The sequence below is a fragment of the Elgaria multicarinata genome, chromosome 6 (genome assembly GCF_023053635.1).
Source record: "Elgaria multicarinata webbii isolate HBS135686 ecotype San Diego chromosome 6, rElgMul1.1.pri, whole genome shotgun sequence".
NCBI lineage: Eukaryota > Metazoa > Chordata > Lepidosauria > Squamata > Anguidae > Elgaria > Elgaria multicarinata.
The window spans coordinates 97,719,502-97,742,140 of NC_086176.1; the positions used below are offsets into that span (position 1 = coordinate 97,719,502).

Genomic DNA, 22,639 nt, shown 5'->3' on the forward strand with positions numbered 1-22,639 from the left:
TGCTTTATTTAGCTAATTAGGCTTAGAAGACAGTTCCTGGCCTTCACAGATGCTACAGGTGATATTAACTGAATAACGAGTTTGTGGATTGCACAGGAAGTTTCTGTTGCCTTATTATTCAGTGGGAGGGCTTGGAATCCTGACACCTACCTCCTTCGTGCAAAAAGATGAGGAAACAGGATAGATGAAGCAGAAGGAGACTCTCCCATGTGGGGAAGAGCAGCTGCTTTCCCCAGTGCAGATGAGTCACATCGCCTGTTGCTCCACATCACCGCTCCTATCTCCATTCTGAGATTGGAGATAAAGTGTAGGGGTTCTGCTGCTGATGGAGAATCCCTGCTATTACCTCAGATCAGGTAGCAGTAGGGGGATACCCTCTGAGGTGATTATACAGGGGGTGGAGTTTATACAGGGCAATGGGCTGGACTGACTAGATTGGGGTGTCCCGCAGGCCAGAGGTTGTTTATCCTCCTGTCCATGAGGATAAACAATGGCAGTGGGCAGGGGTGGAACCAAAAGGGGACATGGCAACCACCTTTTTTCTCTTCCTTTCTGCCATCCCATTTCTCTCTCTCTCTCTCTCTTTCTCCATCCCAAAGGTGACCACTTACACATTGCCAGGACAGAGGAAATGCATGGCACATCCGCCAAAAGGATCATAATTTGCATAGGCAACGCTCATGCAAATCATAATTTGCATAACCTTTGCATATGCAGATTATAATTTGCACGACCTTTGCATATGCCCTTCAAACAGAGGACACCTTCAAATAGAGGGCTGTGCTCTGCCAGTTCTCCAAGTCAGAGGGCTGCACTCTGTAAAGTAGGGCACCTGACCATCCTATACCTCCCTCTTTCCCTCTGTCTTCATACCCAGGGACTGATCTCTCTTGCGAGACATCTGAGCTGATCACTCTTTCGAATTCAAGCCAAGGGAAGAATCAAAGTAGGTTGCCCACCACTGTTTTAGGGGTATGTTCAGATGGCGCTCTTGCACTGCAATACTCTTCTCACTTCCTTGGAAGTGAGCCTATGGAATTCAATGAAACTTACTTCTGAATAAGTAAGCAGGGTTTATGAGTCTAAGGCCATAGCTAGACCTAAGGTTTATCCCTGGATCATCCAGGGGTCAAACCTGTTCATCTAGGTGACACACAGGGGATCCAGTGCTCAGGCAGGGGTGAACCCTGGATGATCCCAGGATAAACCTTAGGTCTAGCTGTGGCCTAAGAGCGTCATCAGATGAGTGTTTGACTACTGCCCATTTATGGATGTCCACGCGTCCTTTAGACAAAGACATTCATCTCCTGTATGCCTCCAGCTCCTTCCACTCACTTTTCTGTTGCAAAATAGATCCCTTTTAATCTGACTATTAAAAAAAGAAAAGAAAAAAGCAATGTGCCTCCATTTCCTGCCGTGTGTAGGAAAAGTGACGCGATATGAACCGCCCCTGAATGGGCCATGTGGTTGTTGCTTCCTCCTCTTTCTCTCCCTGTGTAAAGAGACCATTGCTATTGTGGGACAGCAGCAGGAGGCCATAGCGACGGTAGGGAAACGCGAAAATCCACCTGCCCGATGATGCTCTAAATGTACTTAATTGCTCAGGATTTTGGATCGGAGGGCCCAGTTCACATACAGGTGAGAAATGTTTTTAGTACCTGAATCTTACTACAGCCATCACATTCTGACCAAGGACCAAATGGATTCCAGCTGCAATGGACTGGAGAAGAAGCCCTGTTGCATTTTATAGAGATAGAAGGAAAAGCATCGTCAAGGATTGCAACATTGAGACAAGTGATGTAGCTTGATTGTATAGCATGAGCTTTGCATTCAAGAGGTCCCAGGTTCAATCCCCAGCATCTCCAGGTCAGATAAGGGACTGCCTTCAAGGCGCTGGCTAGGCGCCGCCTCCCTCTAAAAACCCGCACTTTCCCTCTCCCATGGTGGCATTGGGTAATCCCACTGCTGAGGAGGGAGTGCGGGGTTTCTGGGCGGCCATCTGGGTACTGGAGCCACCTCCGCCATCTTCCTGGTGGAAGGCAATCAGTCGCTAGTCACTTTTCACAAGGCATTGCCCCCGGATTGACTCCAGATTGACCCGGAGCGATGGCAGATGGCAGAAGCGGCGTACTGACATCGCTCTGATTGGAAACATCAGGGTAGATCCCAAACTTTTTCAATCCTCAGCTTCGTGGGAAAGCCCTGCGGTAGCTGTGAAGCTGGGCTTGCATCGTCTAACTGATGCGACGCAGATCTGCCGCTACCGTGGGGCTTTCCCGGTGTACAGACAGCCCCAGGTAAAGACCCCTGCTCGAACCCCTAAAGAATGGCTGCCAGTCAGTGTGTAGTCAATGCTGAGCTAGATATAGCAATGGCCTAAGGGCCAAACTAAATGCTCTGTTAATCACACACAGTGTAGCTATGCAACTTCCCCTACCTTTGTGCAAGTAGCCCTGGCCCTCATTCAGTTCAGGACAATGGTGCCCTGGGAGGGGGTGGTTTAATGTGCCCATTTTTCCCCTGCTCTAACTCAGAGTCCCTAATCTATTTCTCCAGGACCATGTCTATTTTGGCCCTTACTTACTAGTGCAGGGACCACATGGGAAGTGGCTGTATTGACATACTTCACAACATTATGAGAATAAGTGAGATAGGACTTTTAAATAGGGGTGTGCACGGACCCCCCACTCCGCCCCGTGGGCCAATCCGAAAATTTCGGATCAGCTCACTCCGCTCCACGCCGCTCCGCCCATACTCTGCTCCTCTTCGCCTCGGAGCTCCGGCTCCGAATCGGAGCTCTGCAGTGGAGGGGAGTGGCGCCAGGTAAGGCTGGGAGAGGAGGGCGGGAGGTTTACCGGGCCCTGCCGCCATCGCCACCCGTGCGGCGACGGCGGCAGAGCCCAGTAAGGGACCAAGGGGGAGGGGGGCCTTACCTGCCTCCATCTGCGGTCCGTCGGCATCTTCAATTGAGCCCGCGGTTCAACCAGGAAGTCTGGGCCGCTTCTGGTTGAACCGCGGGCTCAATTGAAGACGCCGACGGACCGCGGATGGAGGTAGGTAAGGGAGAGGAGGGCGGGGGGGTTACCGGGCCCTGCCGCTGTCGTCGCATGGGCGACAGCGACAGCGGCAGGGCCTGGTAAACCCCACTTACCTTTCCGGTGGAGCTCCGGATCGAGGCGAAGGATCCGCCTTCACCTCGATCCTCTTCGCCATGCTCCGCCGGCCCCCCAATCCTCTTCGCCTCCGCCTTAAGGGCAGGCGAAGCCCCCCGCTCCGCTTCTAATTCGGCGGTCCGATTAGAAGCGGAGCACATCCCTACTTTTAAAGCCTTTTTAATGCTCAAAGATTCCATGGATGTAGTTTCTTCACAATTCTGAACTATGGTAATAAGAAATAGGTTGTGCGCAGGGGTTGTATCTCGAGTAGCCAGTCTTTAAGGAGGGTTTTTTTTTTTTTTTTGCAGGCTTCCCATCCTTTAACAGTGGAATTTCTGCCTGTAGTTCAGCTGTTAAAAGTATAAAAGTCCTATTTAATTAAAAGAATGACAACTTGGAAAAAAGTGGATCTCTGTGAATCCACAACCTATTCCATACAACTGAAAAATAACAGTCATGCTGTCCCTGCTCTTGAATACACTCACACTCAGTCACTCTCTCTCTCACACACACACACCTACCTACCTCTAACAGAGAATGGGGGGGGATGAGTTGCGACAGAAATTGAGTCAACATGAGGTTGCTGAGGAACACGAGGGAGGTATCAGCATAGTTGGAGGAACTTCAAGGTTTGCAGAAGTAATATTTGGGGGGGGCACTCTCACGGGGTAACCACCTTCAAAAGCAACCCAATGGGAACTAAGCTTGCTCAGTGGGCATAGAATGTTGGGTGTCAGTTAGGAAATAAAACTTGGCGGGGGGGACGGGGACAAGAATGGTGAATCCTGCAACAGAGCATGGCTGGCTAGAAACCTGAACAGGAACATTCCTATAGCACATCAACATACTTCTGCAGGTCCTACTTGTGCTAAATAAAACACATTTTCCTTAAAACAAAACAAAAAACACCTTACTAGTAGTGCCAAAGGACCACTTACCCTGTAAGAGCAGGAAAGGAGCCTGCAATTTCCAACAGAATGAAAATTCCAAGTGTCTAAAAATGAGGCAAGGGAAGGGAGAAATTATTCTTTGCAATTAAAGTGTCTATACGTTTGGTCTGGTTTTCCAAATGTTAACCAGTCAAATTTCTACTGCAAACAGAGGCCGCTGTCAATGACGCTGACACTAAATGTATACATTCTGGTTATGGTTGCTCCTGGCATCAATCCCCTTCCTTTTTATCCCCCTTGACAGATCTGCCACCACTCTGAACTTTTCTTCCGAAGGCCTGCCCTATATAAGTTCCTATTTCATTAGCATTTGTTTCATTAGTAGAAACTGGCTCAGTGAGTGCCTTACCTTCATGATCGTAGAAATACTGAGCTACACAGCAACTAGCAGTGAAAAACACATTCCTCCTTCGGGACAAGAATACAGTTCAGAAGCAGGAGGAGCAGTCGTCAGTCTGTCTGCCTCTAAACTTCTGGAGACTGTCTCCCCGAATGTTTCACTTTTTCTTTTGCTAGCGAGGCTTTAAGCAACACAGTGGAATGTTCAGACTAACCCATCTCATCATCTCTGGGGATGCAAACAGCCTGTTCTCGTAACCGCTCAAGTATCTTAAAGTACTAAAACAAAACAAAAAGCCTTTATAAATCAAAGCTTGGCTGTTTACACTGCAAAGCACTGGAATACAATCCAGAGAAAATACTTCTGAAATAAAGAGAACTTAGAAACCTGCCTTTCAGTAGGTTGGGCTTTTGGTCCATCTTGCCAAGTATCATTTATTCCATGGTAGGCAAGACTTTGAATACAGTTAGATTTGCTTCCTTCCCAGTAAACATGGCTAGGATTGCACTGTAAATATAGCAAGAATCAAGAGGAAGGAGGAGGAAGGTTAAACTAGCTCTTTAATGATTAAATATGTTCCTTGATACGTGCTTGGATAATCCATTTGCATTTGTAGAAACTAAACAACTGTCTCTACATTATTCATGTTATTAACACAAAGTGATTTAGACAAAAGAGTAGGCAAAAGAGATACGTGCCAAGATTGGCCTTGAATATCTTTCAGGGTTGTGATTTCACATTTTCCCTCAACGGTCCATGTAGCCAACTACTTTCATCTGATCCTTTAAGATGGAATTCATGGCATGTGTCGTTTGTCTTTCATCTGTTCCTTTGTATCATTATATTTCTTTCCAAATAAACAGATGTGAGTTGATTCCAATTGTGCTACCTAAGCAGAGATTCGTTGAGGAAGGATAACCTTCTGGCATTCTCTTTGTTTATTTATAACCTCTTTTGAAGACAGAGGGCCAAACTAGATGAGATGAGATGCAAATCACACAATTAGGAATTGCATTAATGGCTTTCTAAAAGTAAATTGCAAGGTGGCCTGGGGACCAATCCTGGCTGGGACTCTGGCATGGGAAGACAGGAGGGCTTTAACTCTTTGCCTCCCACTGTGCTCCTGATCAGGTCCCTCTATTCTTACTAGACGTCCTTGGTCACACACACACACACACACACGTGTGTGTGTGTATAATCTATCTATCTATCTATCTATCTATCTATCTATCTATCTATTCATTCGACCAAGCCATATATTTTAGGATTTTGAATCTAGAATCATTGTGTGCCTCAGAAAGCTCATAGAGTAAACTTATATACCACGGGGAAATTAGCAGTAGGACACAGACCAAGGCTTGGATCAAAGGATATTGATTTTATTACAGAATGCAACTGGATTGCTTAATACGCAACTTCGGTACTGCAGAGAAACATTGGTTAGATAACCAGCTACCTATATATTTGACGTCCTTGAGACAGAAGGAAAAGACAAGCAGAATGCCAAGTGAGGTAGAAAGCATATGCCAGCACCACATCAGTCTGTGGTGAGGTGTTAGGGAAGCTAAGGGGCACCCAGGAGGCATAACCACAATGGGATAACTTGATAGGTGAGAAGGGATTTAGCGCTGCTCAGAGGGGTGACTGGATGAGAAATAGCAAGTTGGAGAGGAGGGGGGAATGGAAGGATAAGGAATCAAAATACAAATATTACCTCTCCAAATCAAGGCAAGAAAATGTTCTACTTTCCTGGAGAATCAGCAGATCGTGAGGTTATCCTAAGCATCACGAGACCAGGAGTAGCTTAGATGGTCTTTGATGGTGGTAAGTGGAGCCCTGCAAGTTCCTGAAGCCTTATATTGTGGAAAGCTTTCTGCGAAAATGGTCTGAAGGAGGCAGTGCATTCCCCTGGAATCCCAACTGAACCAAGTTTGAAACAAAACAAAAAATGGTGAAGGGGCAGGAACACAAGAGGGAAGGAATAAAGAAGGGTAGACCTGATTAGTAAGGGGATGGAACAGTATGCTTCGCCCCTGAGGTTGCACCCGAACTGCACTGCAGGATGATTGGAGTGAACACTGAGGTTTAGGAGATATCTTTGATAGGTTTGGTTAGCTGAAAAAGCAGGTTTCCCTAGATCAACAAGAATAAGGGGGACTATATTAGGAGTATTCCACACCAGGGGTGGGGAAAACTTGTGGCCATCCATTGGCCTGTAACTTCAATTAGCCCTAGGGGCTGCCTTCACAGCGCTGAGTTGGCACCACTCTGCCGCCAAACCCTGCAGTATCACTGCTGCTGGGTGGTGGAGAATAATCCCCACAGGAGGAGGCAGAGCGGGCTTTCTGGTGGGCAGCAGGCTCACTGGTCCTGGTCCCTTCCACCTGGGAACTCCTTTAGCACAGTGCCGGAGCAGGGACAGATGGCAGAAGAGCCACACTAACTTCTCTCAGGCAGAAAATTCAGGTTAAGTCCCCAACTTCTCTGTTGCTCCTCTTTGCCCTGGGGTGACTCCGAATCAGCGGCTGCATCATGTAACCGATGCAGCGCTGATTCGGAACCACCCTGGGGCAGAGGCGATTTTTAGACAGCCCCATAGCCAGCATATCCAACAGTGAGGGATGATGGGAGTTGTAGGCAAAAACTTCTGGAGGGCCACAAGGTGCCCTCCCCGGTCTACACCATGGGAGGTATGCAAATTTGAAGAGGGCCTAGGTCCCTAAGCATTCTTGACACAGATGCCTTGTGAAAAAATGAATCAGGGTTCTGGTTGTAACAACTGCTAGCTATTTACAGGTAGCAGCAACACTTCAGGTACGGAGTTTTCTCCATGATGGGGCTCTAGATTGGCTAATTCAGAAAGTTCCTTGGGAAGCTTAAGTTAATGCCTATGCAATCAGAAAGGCATTTGCATGTTCTGGAGTGCCTATAGTTTCGCATCACATTGAAGGTCACTCCTAGTGATTTAATTAAGCCAGAGGTCAGCTAGCACTAGTGGTATCTTCCTCTTCCTGACTGATCTTAAGCTCTTGCTCGGTCAGCCTTCCTTGTCTCTCAAAAGGTGTGAGAGGCATCCTTAGAAATGGTAGTAGTGAGGCTGAGCTCCCTGTGCCATTGGAGCAGGAAAAATGGCATGGGGAAGGTCAAAGGTGTCACAATTTGTGGTTGGGGGCTCCTGCCCCTACTATTTCTATTTTTTTTTAAAAAAAACAGGACTGGGGAAACAATCTTGTGGTGAACGCATGACCCATCAGAGACAAGTATTAGCTTTGGGCAATGTGACAGAATCTCTGCCTGAAGGAACTTACAGCTGAGGAAAGGAAAACCGAGAAATGAAAGAAGTGAGGAAGAAGAGACTATAGGACGTCTTGACCACCCACCCCGCACTTATTCGTTCAGTGCAAGAACTAATTTTAAACTTGCTTCACAAATAAACGTTACTATAAGCTAAAGCCTAGGAACTTATTGGATATCTATACATGGGTATCTTCAACTTGCTTCCATCTGGCATCTAGCCGTGGGATAAAACAGAAGGCACTGCCTAAGAGATCATAATAACTCTTCTTCCAAAAGCGGTGTACTCTGATGGGGAGTCTATTACACTTCCTTATTAGCTTTTGGCTCTTATTATTCAACAAATAGGAAGGTTCCTCCTTAAATTTCAAATGTCCTTGGATTTTAACAACGTCACACCCATGAAAACTGATTTTAAGTCTTAGAAGGTCTTCTGGTCTTGATCTGGACTGAAGCTGAAGAAGAACTCATCCCTTCATGCACCACTGCTGTTAATGTACATGAAATTCCGCTTTTCCTTCATTATGTTCTTATGTTTCCAGATGCCAGCTCTTCTCCTCTATTACTTCTGCAGATGGCAAGGATCAAATAATGTCTGGAAAGAGAGAGAACGCCGAGTTGTTAAATTCTTAGCTTGTGAAATTGGCTTTCAGCAAGAGTTTCTGGACTTGTTTCTGTTAGCAAATGTCATCTGCCTTTTTCTAATTAGCAGTAATTAGCTCCAAGGCTCTAAAGGTATTGATCACATTTCAGGGACTTAACTGAATGTGCTTGGAGACCTTGATCTCAGAAATGTGTCAAATGACAGTGTTGGGCTATTTTCTCCAGCACAACTGGTTCTTTCCCAAGTGCCTTAATGGAAGCAGACTTTTATAAATATAGTAAACTTTTGGTGGCATCCAAGGAAAATGAAGGGTTTATCTGCACATTCATGGAAGAGGTTAAATGCCTCACCTTTTAAAAAAAATTAAATTAAATGTTTTAGCAGGGTTTTTTTTTTTGGAAGAATCATGCAGAGAAAATCCTAAAGGCAGACCCATAGCAAGAAATTGGTTTTTCCCCCCTGTGGCAGGAGAGCTAATCACAGACTGGGGGAGAGCATCATAAATTAATGTAAAATTTTAGGCAAGTTACTACCCAATTCCACAGTAGAAGTAAACCTGTCTCAAACTGGTAGCCATTCAACACTTATATTTTAAGTTCTTTATTACAAATCAGGGTGGATAAAAATCAATGATTTTTTTTTAAAAAAAATCAAAAATCTTTTTTTTTTAATTTAAATTGGTTTTAATTTAAATCAGATTTTTTTTATAAAATGCTTTTTGAGGAAAGGTCTATCTAAAGATAGTTTTCTATTTATGATACATTATAGTCCAAAGGTTATTCATCCTGAAATAAGGATTAGTTTTTAATTATGTAGCATGAGGCTATATATTCATGCAATGTTTAAATTTTTTGGTAAATGAATTCCATTAATCCATTCACAATGTCAAGCACTTCCAGAGGTTTCTGTAAGATTATTGGGCAAGTTTTCTATCTAGAAGATATTATCACAGATGCTTGGTTCTGAATTTGTGTCTGCAGATATCACAATCCCATTGTTCCTTTGCAAATCTATGTACACAGAATCAACCCCTTACCTCTTAAGTGCTAAGTTTCAAAAAAATCAATGAATAGAGTGCACTTTTTTGGGGGGGGAAGTCACATGATTAAATCGAGTCTTTCTGAGAGCTTCATCCCACGTACCTGCTTCCCTCGGATTATCCCCATAGCGCTAAGCTTCTGCCATTGTTCTTGTTTTTGCTACCGGGTGACAGCGATCCAGGAAGTGAGTTTAAGGGAGGAAATGTAAAAAAAAACATTAAAAAATCAACGGATGACCCAATTCTATTCAAATTTGGTATGCTTAAAGCTCTCCCTAATATCTATTACTGTGCCAATTTTGGTGTCTTTATCTTTAAAGCTTACGCAGATGTAAGCATTTCTTTAAAATTCTGCTCCTGCGCCCCGGCGGCGGCTCAGAAGATACGCTCAAAAAGTAGGGGCTAAATATGGCGAATCTTTTGGCTTTATAGCACAATTAAGGCAGGATGCATGGGAGTACTTCACAATCAAAGCAGATTATAAGGTGGAAACTTCTGAGTCCTTTGCATGCAATTCTCAGTGATTGCACAGTATAACGCTGGTGTGATAAAGCTCTACGTAGTGATTTAAATCAAATCCACCCTGTTACAAATGTATTTAATTATATTACGCATTATTGCATTTTATATTATGTATTATTGCATTTTCCTCCAAGGAACCCAAGGCAGCGTACATAATCCTCCTCCTCTCCATTTTATCCTTAATTGGCTATCTTATGGTCCCTGAAATGGCATGTCAAAAGCCATAGGATATAGTGGAACTCCTTTACCCACAGAGAGGGAGATCCATGGGCAAAGTGGCACCATCCTGTTAAATAGCTGCCTATTTAACAGCAGAAAGGTCCACTACTGCTGGTCTTCCACTGTTGGCATAAGGAAGGGGAGAATTTAGTTTGGGCCGCATTTTTAAACCGACCAACCTAATTTGCAGTTCCATGACTAACATGTAGATTAGAACACAGTTATCCTTTGAAGTGCACACTTCGCTGGATTCTGTGATGAAATTCTTGGGTCAAATATTGTGTACAAAAATGTGAATATTAGAGAATATGACATGCAAACACATGTAAGTTAGGGAAGGTTGAGCACAAAAATGTATATGTTAGGAAGCTGCATGTGAACATGAATACACATTTCATGTGTGTTTCTAGCAGATGGGTGTGGAAATTACATGGAATGGACTTATGACTGATTATAGACTGATTTATGCATCCCTACATTGAAGGTCCAATGGCACGGAGGGCAAGAACGAATTGTTCTGCAGGCATCTGGAACAAGGGGGAAACTTGAAGCTGGCAATGGAAGGGAAAAGTTCAAAAAACAGGAAGGAGAAATGCCCCCGCCCTGATCTTCCATCCTGCCATTGGGAGCCCAACAGGGCATAGGAAGTAGTGATTCAGCGCTGTCCTCTCTTTAACATATGCAGATTTGTTTGCAGAGAAATGAATGACCACTATACTAGGGTGACCATATTTTGGAAACCAAAAAGGAGGACAACATGGTCGCCCCCAAGGGGGCGTGCCCACCTGAACATAGCCTTGGTCACATGTCTGATTTTACAGCATACATTTAAGACAAATCTGTTCTACATAACATCTTAATGTTAAAATCACTGAAATAAAGAACAAGTGAGAGTTTCAATGTATCTGAAATTAACTTCACTCACTCCTACTTTTGTAGGTTTTGCTGTACTTTGAAGCTTTTGCTCTGCTCTGTGGGTTACATTCTCCCCTTCTCTCAAATATCTTTTCTGACTGTATCTTCACTCTTTGCAAGCTGCTGTTGTTGTTAACAGGGTTTGCTACTGGCCCCAGAACTGTTTCAAATTTTGTATGGCTAAAGCTCTAACTAAATCCTATCATGGTACAAAGTTTCATCTCTTTATCTTTAAAACTGACGATTTTAAAAATAATAATTTTAAAACCTCAATTTTTAAAAAAATCCTAAAAAATCAATGGATGAATAGATCTGTTTCAAATTTGGTGTGGCTAAAGCTCTACCTAAATCCTATCACGGTACAAAGTTTCATCTCTTTAACTTTAAAAATGACGATTTTAAAAATAATAATTTTAAAATCTCAATTTTTTAAAAAAAATCCTAAAAAATCAATGGATGAATGGATCTGTTTCAAATATGGTATAACTAAAGCCCTTCCTAAGAGCTACCATTGTACCAAGTTTCAGGTCTTTATCTTAAAAAATGACGGAGTTATAAGCGTTTTTGTTAATTCTCATTAGAGCTGCTCTTTGGGGGAAAAAAATCCGGATTTCCCCTCCCGGATTTGCCATCAAAAACCCGGACAAATCTGGTCATATGGTCACCCTACACTATACCACACTGGAAGGGAGGGTTCTGGATGGCACCCTTGAAGGCCAGAGCTCAGTCTACCAGGTTTGTAGTAGAAACAACAGAGTGGTGATAAAGGAGGCAAAGTTCCAGAGTGTGCCTGATTTGAGCTGCCTTTTCTCTCGCCGGCACCTTACACCAACATGAAGGAAGATAATCATTTAGAACTGTGACATTATCCTTTCTGCTTTTGTTTATGAATTGTGTGTTTCATAAGCAAGTTTCCATCCCACAATTTTTCTTAAATACTTGAAACTTTTGAAAAAGATTACATTTTAGGACTTGTTGGAATTTAACAGTGCTCATTTAAAAAAAGAGAACACACGAAAAGCTTCCAGAAAAAGCTCTGTGGACAGAATTAATTAAAGTTCCCTTGTGCAAAGTGACAGACTCCTGATGAATTTCAGATAGTTCTGAAATTCTTTGATTGTTGTTCTTTGGTTGCTTTTAAAAATCTCTGTATATTTCTGTTGCGATTTCTGTCTATTTTCTACTTCAAAATAAATGTAATGTTTCTTTACTGAATGGCATTCATGTGTGGAGTGATATACTTCTGAACTATTATTATCTGAAAGTTTTGCTCTTAGGCAGTTTTGTAAAAACATAAAATGCTACTGTGAATTTTCAGTGCTGGGACATTGGATACTATTTCTGTTTCTGTTTTTCTTTATTAATTTTTATTGTGGAGATTTTGCACTGTTGCACTGTTGGATTTGTTTTAAAGGGGTTTAAGAACATGTACCAGCTAGGAGAAATTGTTCTGTAGATTGATTACAAACTGTATATATATGTTGTATATATCACCTATGTCTCTAATATATTGCATCTATTTTACATCTCTAAGTGAATCTTTGTGGTTGAGTGTTATCACCCTTATTGTGCTTTGTCAATTCAACCACAGCCTTCTATCTAATTCATTTTTTTCATACAGCATTGAGTACATAAATATCATGATCCATCGAAAATATATTTCCTAGGAGTGAGAGGGTAGAGACAAACCAGCAACCAATTTAAGGGCAAAGTTTAAGAATCTCTGTCTTAGTGTTAAGAAATACACCCAGAAATATTTAAAGCTTATGTTCTTATGGTGCATATTTGAAATATTTGAGAATGTTCGTTTTTTCAGCAATCCATTTTCTTAATATTAAAGATGTATTACAATGAGACGTTCCACTTCATCATTCACTTTAATATGACTCCATGTTAAATTTAATTTTCCTCTATTGACTCTTTTTAAAATCACAGTAATGAAAATCAGTAACTTCCCCCCATCATCTGGGTAGATACAAGCAATTAACTGAAAATATACTGACCTCTAGTGGCAATCTAGGTTTGTTTTCTCTGCATTAGGCCTGCACAATTTAACCCACCAAGCAAAACACGTACCCTCAGCCATATATTCTGTTGGAATGCCAGGCACTTGGGGGGGGGGGGGGGGAAACCCAGTTATAGCAGTCTCAGGCAGGCTGCAAAACCAGGAGATTTATCAAGCCCTGGTGGGTCACTGTATATGGCTGTGTTTTGCTTGATAGCACACAAATTCTTCTAGTGAAATCTGTTGACAAATACAACATGGAATCAAGACCTGTAGGACACATGGTTACAAAGAAGTATTTTATTATCCTGGTTTCACTTAGCTATTTTAAGATATACTGATTTTTCAAGGATATCTTACATGCAAAAATAATATACTGCAAGAATGAAAGCCTTTCAACGCCAAAGATAATCAGAGACGTCCAACAAGTTGTAGCGTGAAACATAAGGAACCAGTTGCTTCTGCCAGGAACAGCGTTGGCTACGCAGCTCATTGTGAGTTCAGGCACAATGCTTTGAAATGCTCTCCTATGTGCACCACCACCTCCTCCTCCTTCTCCTCCTTCTGGGGATTTATGGTGAGCCAAGGCCTGAAGGCCCTATTACCGCCACCTGCTGACATCTAATAGCCCAGACAAATGAATTACAATGTGCAAACTAAATTACTATCTAGCAGAAAATGCCAAATGGCAGAGATCACACAAGATCGAAAGCTCAGGGATCTTAAGGACAACACACAAGTCCCCAACAGGAGCTCCGTTCTCCCATAATAAACAAAGGAAAGGATCCCATTCTCCCAAATATTCCATGCAATCCCATAAAGTATGATCTGCTGTCTCCTTAACTCCACAAGTTGAACAGAAGTCCAATTCCACCCGCCCAATATTATGCATGTTTAGACAGAAAAAGTCCTACAACTCCCAGCATTACCCAGCCATGTCTAAACATACATAGGATTGTGCCCAAAGTCTTAAAAATGTGTCCATTTGCACAAATCAAAAAGTTGCCCTTAAAACAATCCCACACTTTCTCCACCCAGTCCCCAAATACAGTGGCATTTTTAATTTCTAAACAGGAGAATGCTGTTTCTGAATGCTAAATTTGGATTTAATAAGTGAAAACTATCAACAGTTTAAATTCCCTAGCTTGGCTCTCTCTAGAGCTGTCAGACCACATCTCCCACTCAATGTGCTAGCTAGTGGGCAGGGGATCTACACTATTGCTTTTAAAGCGCTTTAAAGCACTTTGAAAACGTTTTGAAAACTGTATATGCAGTGTGTCCTGGGCCCCAACAGTTGTCAAAACAGTTATAAAGCGCTTTAAAGCAATAGTGTAGATCCTGCCCCAGGACGGCACCAAGTGGGAAAAGCTGCTTTAAAAGATAACGGTATCTTTGCACCATTGGCAAAATATTACAATATTTTCTTTCATAAGCGGCTGCTGATTGCTTTCTGAGCGAGTTCATTTATTTTCCTACTTGCTGACTTTGCTTTTCATTTACGCCTTATAAACTTCAAGCGTACATCACGTTCTGGGTGTACTCTAAGTAGGGCTAGAAGTGGATACAACCTATTATTATTATTATTATTGTGGGCCGAGCTGAAACAATACGTTTTTATTATTATTAATAATAAAAGTATTAATTATTATTGTTTCAGCCCACAGCGACATGTCCTTTTCCTTCGTCGCAATTTCGAGGCAGAAAAAAGAAGAAAATGTTTTGTTTAAGAAAACAAATTTCGAGGCAGGGGAAAAAAAACCACGGGCTGAAATACGCCACGGAAGAAAGCGCAGCTTCTCTACCGCCGACTTTGCTTCAGCCCCTGAGCGGGGGATTTATCTCCGAGCAACGCCCTGAGCCTCTCCAAGCCACGAGACGTCATTTCTTCGCCTCGCCCCTTTCTGTCGCTGCCGGAGCCATTTAGCCTCCGCACCCGTTTCGCCGGAAGTGTGGCGAGCATATTGCGGAAGCCGGGGGCGGAGCAAGTTCTCTTTCGTTCTGGCGGCTGAAGGAAGATGGTGAGTGTGGGCCGGGGGCTGGTGGGGAATCCGCGTCCATCCGTCGCCATCCGAGTCCCTTGCGCCTGGGGCGCGTGAGGAAAAGCTTGCCTAGAGCCTGCTGGGACGGGGGAGCTGTGGAAGTCCCCGACACGACGCTTGTCTCACAGGCGACGCGGCGGGCCAGCCTTGAGTCCCGATCCTAAATCCAGGTCCGTAGGCGGCCTTAGGGACGGTGGTTTCTAGCCAGGGAAGCAGCGCCTGTTCAAGGCCTGGCAGGGAAAGGTCCCACGTGGCTGTGAGCAAACGCTAAACGTCGTGGGTGCTCCCGAGGTCTCGCTCTGAGTGGGGGAAGGAATGTACTTTCTATGTGCTGAGGAGGCCCTTTGTTCAAAGGGTATCGCGGTTCTCCTCTGGGATGCCTTCGCTTCTCTACTAGTTGTTCCAGATTGGTCCACAAGTATTTAAGGGTACAATCCTACGCAGGTTTGGGCCGAAAGACGTCCTACAACTCCCAGCATTCTCCAACCAGCAGTTTTTCGGCCCTCAAACCTGCATAGGATTGCATCCTAAATGGGATCCGGCATTGCCTCGGATGGGAACCTACTTCTGAAGCGTAGTTGCTAGGATAAACAGGGTTGGTCTCCGTAGTAACAGGATGCTGGATTAGGTAGGTCCTTAGTTTGATCCAGCAAGGGTCGTTTTACGATGGAGAAAGGAAGAGCAGCTTTTCCTGACATGGTACTCTCCAGATGTTTTAGACTACAACTTTTAGCATTCCTGGCCATGCTGGCTGAAACTGATGAAGTTCAAAGCATCTGAAGTATGCCCAGGTTGGGGAAGGCTGATGTAGAAGCTCATGGAGGAATCCTTCCATTTTGTGCCTGTTGTGTGTTGCCTCATTTCTGCCACTGTTTTTAGGGCCTAAATGTGTGGCCAAAGAGTTTTTTAGTCCAGCGGGGAGTGGGGGGGAAGTGCTCTTTGTAAGATCTGGTGACATACTCTTTCATGAGTATTCTTGGGCAAAAGATGCTTCTGCTCTGAAAATAACTATGCAGGTGGCTTGTGTTTGGCCATAAGGTAATTGTAAAGCCCTCTTTTAAAAATAAAGTACATTCTCAATTCTAAGTGGCTCCTTTTTCATCTATAAGGGTGCACTAGGATCTATGCTGTGGCCTATGTAGTATACAATCCCTATTAAAATGCTTAAAGGTGTCTCAGTAGACTATGTGAATGTGGAAAACGCTTTACAGCCTGATCCTCTCTTATGTATACTTTTGGCACTAAACCTCACTTCAATGTGACTTGCTCCCAAGTGAGGAGCATGCATAGGATTGCATCCCTACTTCATTAAAAGTACTTGTTTTTAGTTAATCCACCTAGCAAATTCACTGCAGAGAATAGAGCCGAACGAAGATTTTGCAGCTCATACTCTTTTAACTGCTGTGGTGCAGCAACTTGTTATGCTTTGCACACAATTCTATTTAAAAAACTATTTTCTTTAAAGCCCTTGTGTTACCTACTGATGGTTCATCGAAAGTGTGTAACGTTAAGAATCTTTTATATCTGTAGTTATACAAAACGGTATGAGTTAGAGCAGTTGCAGCGTTTGCATAAACTAATTTTTAACTGTTTCAGACGAAAGGAACATCGTCCTTTGGCAAGCGCCGCAATAAGACGCACACTTTGTGCCGTCGCTGTGGGTCCAAGGCCTACCATCTCCAGAAGTCCACCTGTGGAAAATGTGGATATCCTGCTAAACGCAAGAGAAAGTGTAAGTACAGAACTTCCTAAAAATGCAAGACCACTTATGCACAACTGCTCCTTTGAAAGAGATGGTGCTAAGTCCAAATACAAATTCCTGGGTCTTCCTTGAATTTAATAGAAATATTGTGTGCAGAAACCTGTGTATTTAATATGTAGCTAGATTAATTCAGCCTTCTACATAACAAAACTGCTAGCCATCAGCAATAAAGAATTCTGAACAGGCTGACAGAGGAGGGACAGATCACTTTATAGTGACTCCCCCTCACCCCAAGAATGGAAATTCAGGGTACTAGCCTCTTCAAAAACTAGTAAAAACAGTCGATTTAAAGTTTGTGAGCTTACTTTCAAGGGTACTTTAATATATATGGAGTAGAACTTCACAACATGCTTCCATGTTATTTTCTGAGATTGCTATTATTCGCCTTGGCCTTTTCAGAGAGAGTCAGGATGGTGTAGTGGTTAGAATGACCTGAGTTGGTTAATCTCAGGAATTGGAGTGACAAGAGGAATGTGATACATTTCAGTTTCCAGGTAACATACCAGAAACACCCCTTTCCTGGCATGTTTTCTGATGTCCACATCCAAAAACTCTGGGTTGCTCATGGATTAAACAACCCAGAATTGCCCAACAACAAACAATGGGTGATTGTTGGTTTAACGCTGAGTTGTTAAACTTCTAAACAACCCAAATTTCTGGGATTGGATATTACAAAACAACCCAAGAATTGCTGCTGTGATGTGCAAACTGAGTCCGTGTTTGACAAAGACTGAGGAATCTTAGGTTCAAATCCTCACTCAGTCATATAGCTTTCTATATGGCTTTCTGCCTTTCCTACCTCACAGTGTTGTGAGTAACAATAGTCAGGGGGACTATATACATCAGGCTTGTGGGAAGAAAGGCAGGATATAATTCTAATAAATTCAATATAAATCGTATACCAATAACTTTTGGTCTATGCTTCACTCAATTCATTCTTCTAGATAACTGGAGTGCTAAAGCCAAGAGACGCAATACTACCGGGACTGGCCGTATGAGGCATCTGAAAAAAGTCTACCGTAGATTCAGGTACAGTAGTATATCTTTAATGTTACAGAAAATGTACTAGAATGCAGGGTATTCTTTAATACAACATCTGTATGGTTAGTTTTAATATCAATGCTATTAATATAACTTATCCCCCTCTGTTACACATGTCTTCTGGTTCATTTCCTTCTGCTTTTAAACATGCTACAGTCTCTCCCATTCTCAAGAAACCTACTCTTGATAGGCTATCTCTGTCTAACTACCGACCTGTCTCTCTGTTGCTTTTTGTTTCAAAGATCCTGGAGCATGTGGTCTACTCTTGCTGTCTTGACTTTCTTTCTAGTAACTCTGCTCTGGATCCTTTTCAATCTGGATTCCGTCCTTTGCATTCCACTGAAACAGCCCTTACTAAGATCACCAATGATCTTCTTACTGCCAAGTCTAAAGGCCTTTATTCCTTTCTTATTCTCCTTGATCTAACCGCAGCCTTTGACACGGTTGATCATGATCTTCTCTTAGACTCCCTCCATGACCTTGGACTTTGTGGCTCTGTCTATAACTGGTTTGCCTCCTATCTAACGGGTCGCTCATCTTCATCTTTTCCACTTTCAGTAGGGGTTCCGCAAGGCTCGGTGCTTGGCCCATTGTTGTTTTCTTTATACATGTTGCCCTTGGGTAAGCTTATTCAATCTCATGGCCTCCAATATCATCTGTATGCCGATGATACACAACTATATCTCTCATCTCCGGAACTTTCTCCTGATGTTCACGATCGTATCTCAGCTTGTCTTTCAGATATCTCCGCCTGGCTGCTTCATCGTCGTTTGAAACTTAATATGGCTAAGACTGAATTGCTTGGTTTTCCTCCTAAACCTTCTCCTCACCTCTCATTCTCTCTTACTGTCAATGATGTTACGCTTACTCCGGTCAATGAAGCTCGTAGTCTTGGCTTTATATTTGATTCCTCGCTCTCCTTTAGTCCTCATGTTGAGGCAGTAGCTAAATCCTGTCGTTTTTTCCTGTATAATATTGCCAGGATTCGACCATTTCTGTCTGTCTCTTCTGCCAAGACGCTTGTTCATGCACTGGTTATTTCTCGGTTGGACTACTGCAACCTTCTCTCTGGCCTTCCTTCTTCTCACATCAGTCCATTGGTTTCTGTTCACCACGCTGCCGCTAAGATCATCTTCTTGGCTCGCCGCTCTGACCATGTTACTCCACTTCTGAAATCTCTCCATTGGCTTCCAATTCACTTCAGAATCTAATATAAACTTCTCTTGTTGACCTTCAAAGCTTTTCACGGTCTAGCTCCTTCCTATCTCTCCTCTCTCATCTCACACTATTGCCCCACTCGTGCTCTTCGCTCCTCTGATGTCATGTTTCTCACCTGCCCAAGGGTCTCTACTTCCCTTGCTCGGCTTCGTCCATTCTCTTCTGCTGCCCCTTACGCCTGGAATGCTCTCCCAGAACTTCTGAGATCTACAAGTTCAATCTCAGCTTTTAAAGCTCAGCTAAAAACTTTTCTTTTCCCTAAAGCTTTTAAAACTTGATGTTACTCGGACTTTAGACTGTTAGTTATACTGTTAGTTTTTCCCTACCCTGTGCCTGTTTACCCTACCCAGTGCCTGTTTGCATTCTCTCCCCCTCCTTATTGCTTTACTATGACTTTATTACAATGTAGGCCTATGCGGCAGGGTCTTGCTATTTACTGTCTTACTCTGTACAGCACCATGTACATTGATGGTGCTATATAAATAAATAATAATAATAATAAAGTTTCAATTATTGAAATGTTGGCATTTTTAATAGTTTAGAAATAATAATGTGAGCAAATTTGTGCTTTATGCCGATAAAATTGCAGCCCTGATGCTGTGTCAAATATGTATATAGTTAGAAGAAGATAGAACTTTATCTTACCTAGCAAGTGTGTATTGAATAGGGCTGTGCACTGAACTGTTGATTCTAGCTTCCAAATTGGCCTCAGTTTGACTTGGGCTGCTTCAGGGCTGAGCTTACCTGCTGTGGTTTCAGATTTGAAGCAAGATCTGGACACCCAAAGTGGGTCCACTGTTGTGGGTTCCCAGGTGCCCACTAAGCATGGGCACAAGGCCAAACAAGAGTCCATTAGACTCCTCCTCCCACCCCCACTTGCCCCTCCCCAACCTAGAGCCGCTACCTCCGCTCGCCCGTGGGACTTACCTGACCAGCCTGGCATGAGAGCAGCCATTTTAAACATGTGGACTCTGTTGTTTTGTAGATCATAGAATAGTAGAGTTGGAAGGAGCCTAAAAGGCCATCGAGTCCAGCCCCCTGCTCAATGTAGGAATCCACCCTACATCATACTTGACAGATGGTTGTCCAACTGCCTCTTGAATGCCTCTAGTGTGGGAGATCTAAGGTCACAAACTACAGCAGCTAGTCATGTAAGCCCCATGGGCGAGCACAGTGGTTTACTATTAGCTCGATCCAGATTCAGACCAAGGCAAGCTGAATTGGCCCGCTTTGGTTGGGATTCAAGGTTCAGGCTCAAAGTGATGCACAGCCTTAGTATTGAAGTTTGGTATCTGTTTAAAAATGCTGCAATTTGAACTGTATTACTTGTCAAGATTGTGTGTATGTATACACATACAAATTCATTTATTACTAACATTTATATACCACCTCATTTGCTAAAAAGCCATCAGGGTGGCGTACAACAGTTTTAAACAATAAGAAACAATAACATTAAAAACTGTAAAACATCTACATAATTGAAATGGCTAAGTTAAAAAGATGTTTTCACACCTAAGAGTGGGGGCGATTGTTGTTCTTGAGGGAGCACATTCCACAGTTTGGGAGCAGCAAGGAGAAACAATTTCACACATGCCTGACAACAGTCCTCTATGGGGAATGGTGTCCTCAAAAGGGCATCTCCTGCAGATCTTAAGAATCTGGGACAAGTTCATAATAAGACAGGTGCTCCCTTAGCTAGGACCGAAGCTGTTTCTGGCTTTTAAGTTTAAAATGACATCTTGTTTTGAGCATGGAAAGCAATTGGCAATCAGTGCAGGTCTTTCAAGGCAGGTTCTGATACTGTGCATCTAGCTGCTGCATTTTGCACCAATTTAAGCTTCTGGACACTTCAAGGATAGCCCCATGTAGACCACATTGCAGATGTCTAAGCATGATATAACCAAATACATTTGACCCACGCTATAAGACTGGTTATTATTGATAACTGGCAAATAGAGGGAGAAAACGTGGAGGCAATGGCAGACTTTGTATTTCTGGGTGCAAAGATTACTGCAGACGCTGACTGCAGCCAGGAAATCAGAAGACGTTTACTTCTTGGGAAGAGAACAATGACAAATCTTGATAAAATAGTTAAGAGCAGAGACACCACACTGACAACAAAGGTCCGCATAGTTAAAGCAATGGTATTCCCCGTAGTAACCTATGGCTGCGAGAGCTGGACCATGAGGAAGGCTGAGCGAAGGAAGATAGATGCTTTTGAACTGTGGTGTTGGAGGAAAATTCTGAGAGTGCCTTGGACTGCGAGAAGATCAAACCAGTCCATACTCCAGGAAATAAAGCCAGACTGCTCACTTGAGGGAATGATACTAAAGGCAAAACTGAAGTGCTTTGGCCACATAATGAGAAGACAGGACACCCTGGAGAAGATGCTGATGCTAGGGAAAGTGGAAGGCAAAAGGAAGAGGGCAAGATGGATGGATGATATTCTGGAGGTGACAGACTTGACCTTGAGGGAGCTACGGGTGGCAACGGCCGGCCGACAGAAAGCTCTGGCGTGGGCTGGTCCATGAAGTCACGAAGAGTCGGAAGCGACTGAACGAATAAACAACAACATAAGACCTGGACAGTTAGCTGTATGAATGAGCAAACATTTTGTTAGCATCGAAAACCATCTGGGTTTTGTGATCATTCCTTGCATGCACTTGGATTGACTCATTTAATTGCAATTTCGAATGCTTGCCCATTCTTCGTTAACTATGCTAATAGTATCCTTGTGCATTGAAGTAATTAGACTAGCTCATGCTTATGTGGGTGCTGTTTGTGTTTACGTCCTTAGCAGTGCTTTTGGTCAATTTTGGTCTTGTCTCCCATTTCCTGTAATACACTATGCCTCCTTCCTACAAGTTGGCTTAGAAATCACCGGAGTGAATATTTTGGTGTACATTTTTAATTTTGAAGTATTTGCTTGCAAATACTATCTAATTTTAAGATGAAAGAGGCACAGAAGTGTGAAAGTAAAAATGATATGGATTTTAGCAGCTTATCTGTGATGTTTCTCTTTTAAAAAATGTCTGAACATCTGAGTTCATAAGTGATTTCATTTTGTAACTGAGATAAGCTGATATTTAAAAAGTGTCAATAAAATGCAAATACTCTCTTGCATAAAGTCCCTATTCTTATTTGTCTTGATACACAGGAATGGATTCCGTGAAGGAACAGCTCCAAAGCCCAAGAGAGCAGCCGTTGCAGCTTCCAGTTCATCTTAAGGACTCAAATGCCTGTTTAAAATAAATGATCTGAACCATGGAGAAATGTTGTCATCTTTGTTTTCTAATTAGAAGTTTGTTCTGATTCCTAATGAAGAGCATAATTTGAAATTTGATGGGAAAGTATATAGAAGCTTCTTTTCAAATACGCAAAATACATTTCTTAAAACTTTGTAACTGTTGTGTGAATCTTTGCTTGGATAATGTGCAGTTGGATTTGCCTCAACACAACAATGAAACATAGTCAAGAAACATACAAAATGCAGGTTTATTATTTTTTCAATAGTGTTCATAACTAGCTTTGTATAT

The 22,639-nt window shown here is 42.9% G+C and overlaps 2 protein-coding genes and 1 non-coding gene across 3 annotated transcripts in view; 2 read left to right on the top strand and 1 right to left on the bottom strand.

Annotated features, from left to right (window-relative positions):
* Window positions 1–4,588, bottom strand: part of C7 (complement C7) — a 33,102-nt gene extending 28,514 nt beyond the window's left edge. Inside the window, exons 1-3 of the mRNA XM_063128118.1 lie at window positions 4,455–4,588; window positions 4,094–4,149; window positions 1,659–1,734 (exon numbers count right to left, since the gene is read on the bottom strand). Coding sequence (XP_062984188.1) covers window positions 1,659–1,734; window positions 4,094–4,149; window positions 4,455–4,460 — 138 coding nt within the window. The 5' untranslated portion in view covers window positions 4,461–4,588. The remainder of the gene's footprint in view (window positions 1–1,658; window positions 1,735–4,093; window positions 4,150–4,454) is intronic.
* Window positions 4,589–14,975: 10,387 nt separating this feature from the next.
* On the top strand, window positions 14,976–22,376 carry RPL37 (ribosomal protein L37). The gene is made up of 4 exons (XM_063128672.1): window positions 14,976–15,061; window positions 16,679–16,814; window positions 17,789–17,873; window positions 22,261–22,376. The coding sequence occupies exons 1-4, from the start codon at window positions 15,059–15,061 to the stop codon at window positions 22,328–22,330; spliced, it is 294 nt and encodes a 97-aa protein (XP_062984742.1). The 5' UTR covers window positions 14,976–15,058; the 3' UTR covers window positions 22,331–22,376.
* LOC134400996 (small nucleolar RNA SNORD72) lies at window positions 22,102–22,184 on the top strand. The gene has a single exon (XR_010025628.1). It is a non-coding gene; the product is annotated as a small nucleolar RNA SNORD72 (small nucleolar RNA).
* Window positions 22,377–22,639: the final 263 nt, after the last annotated feature.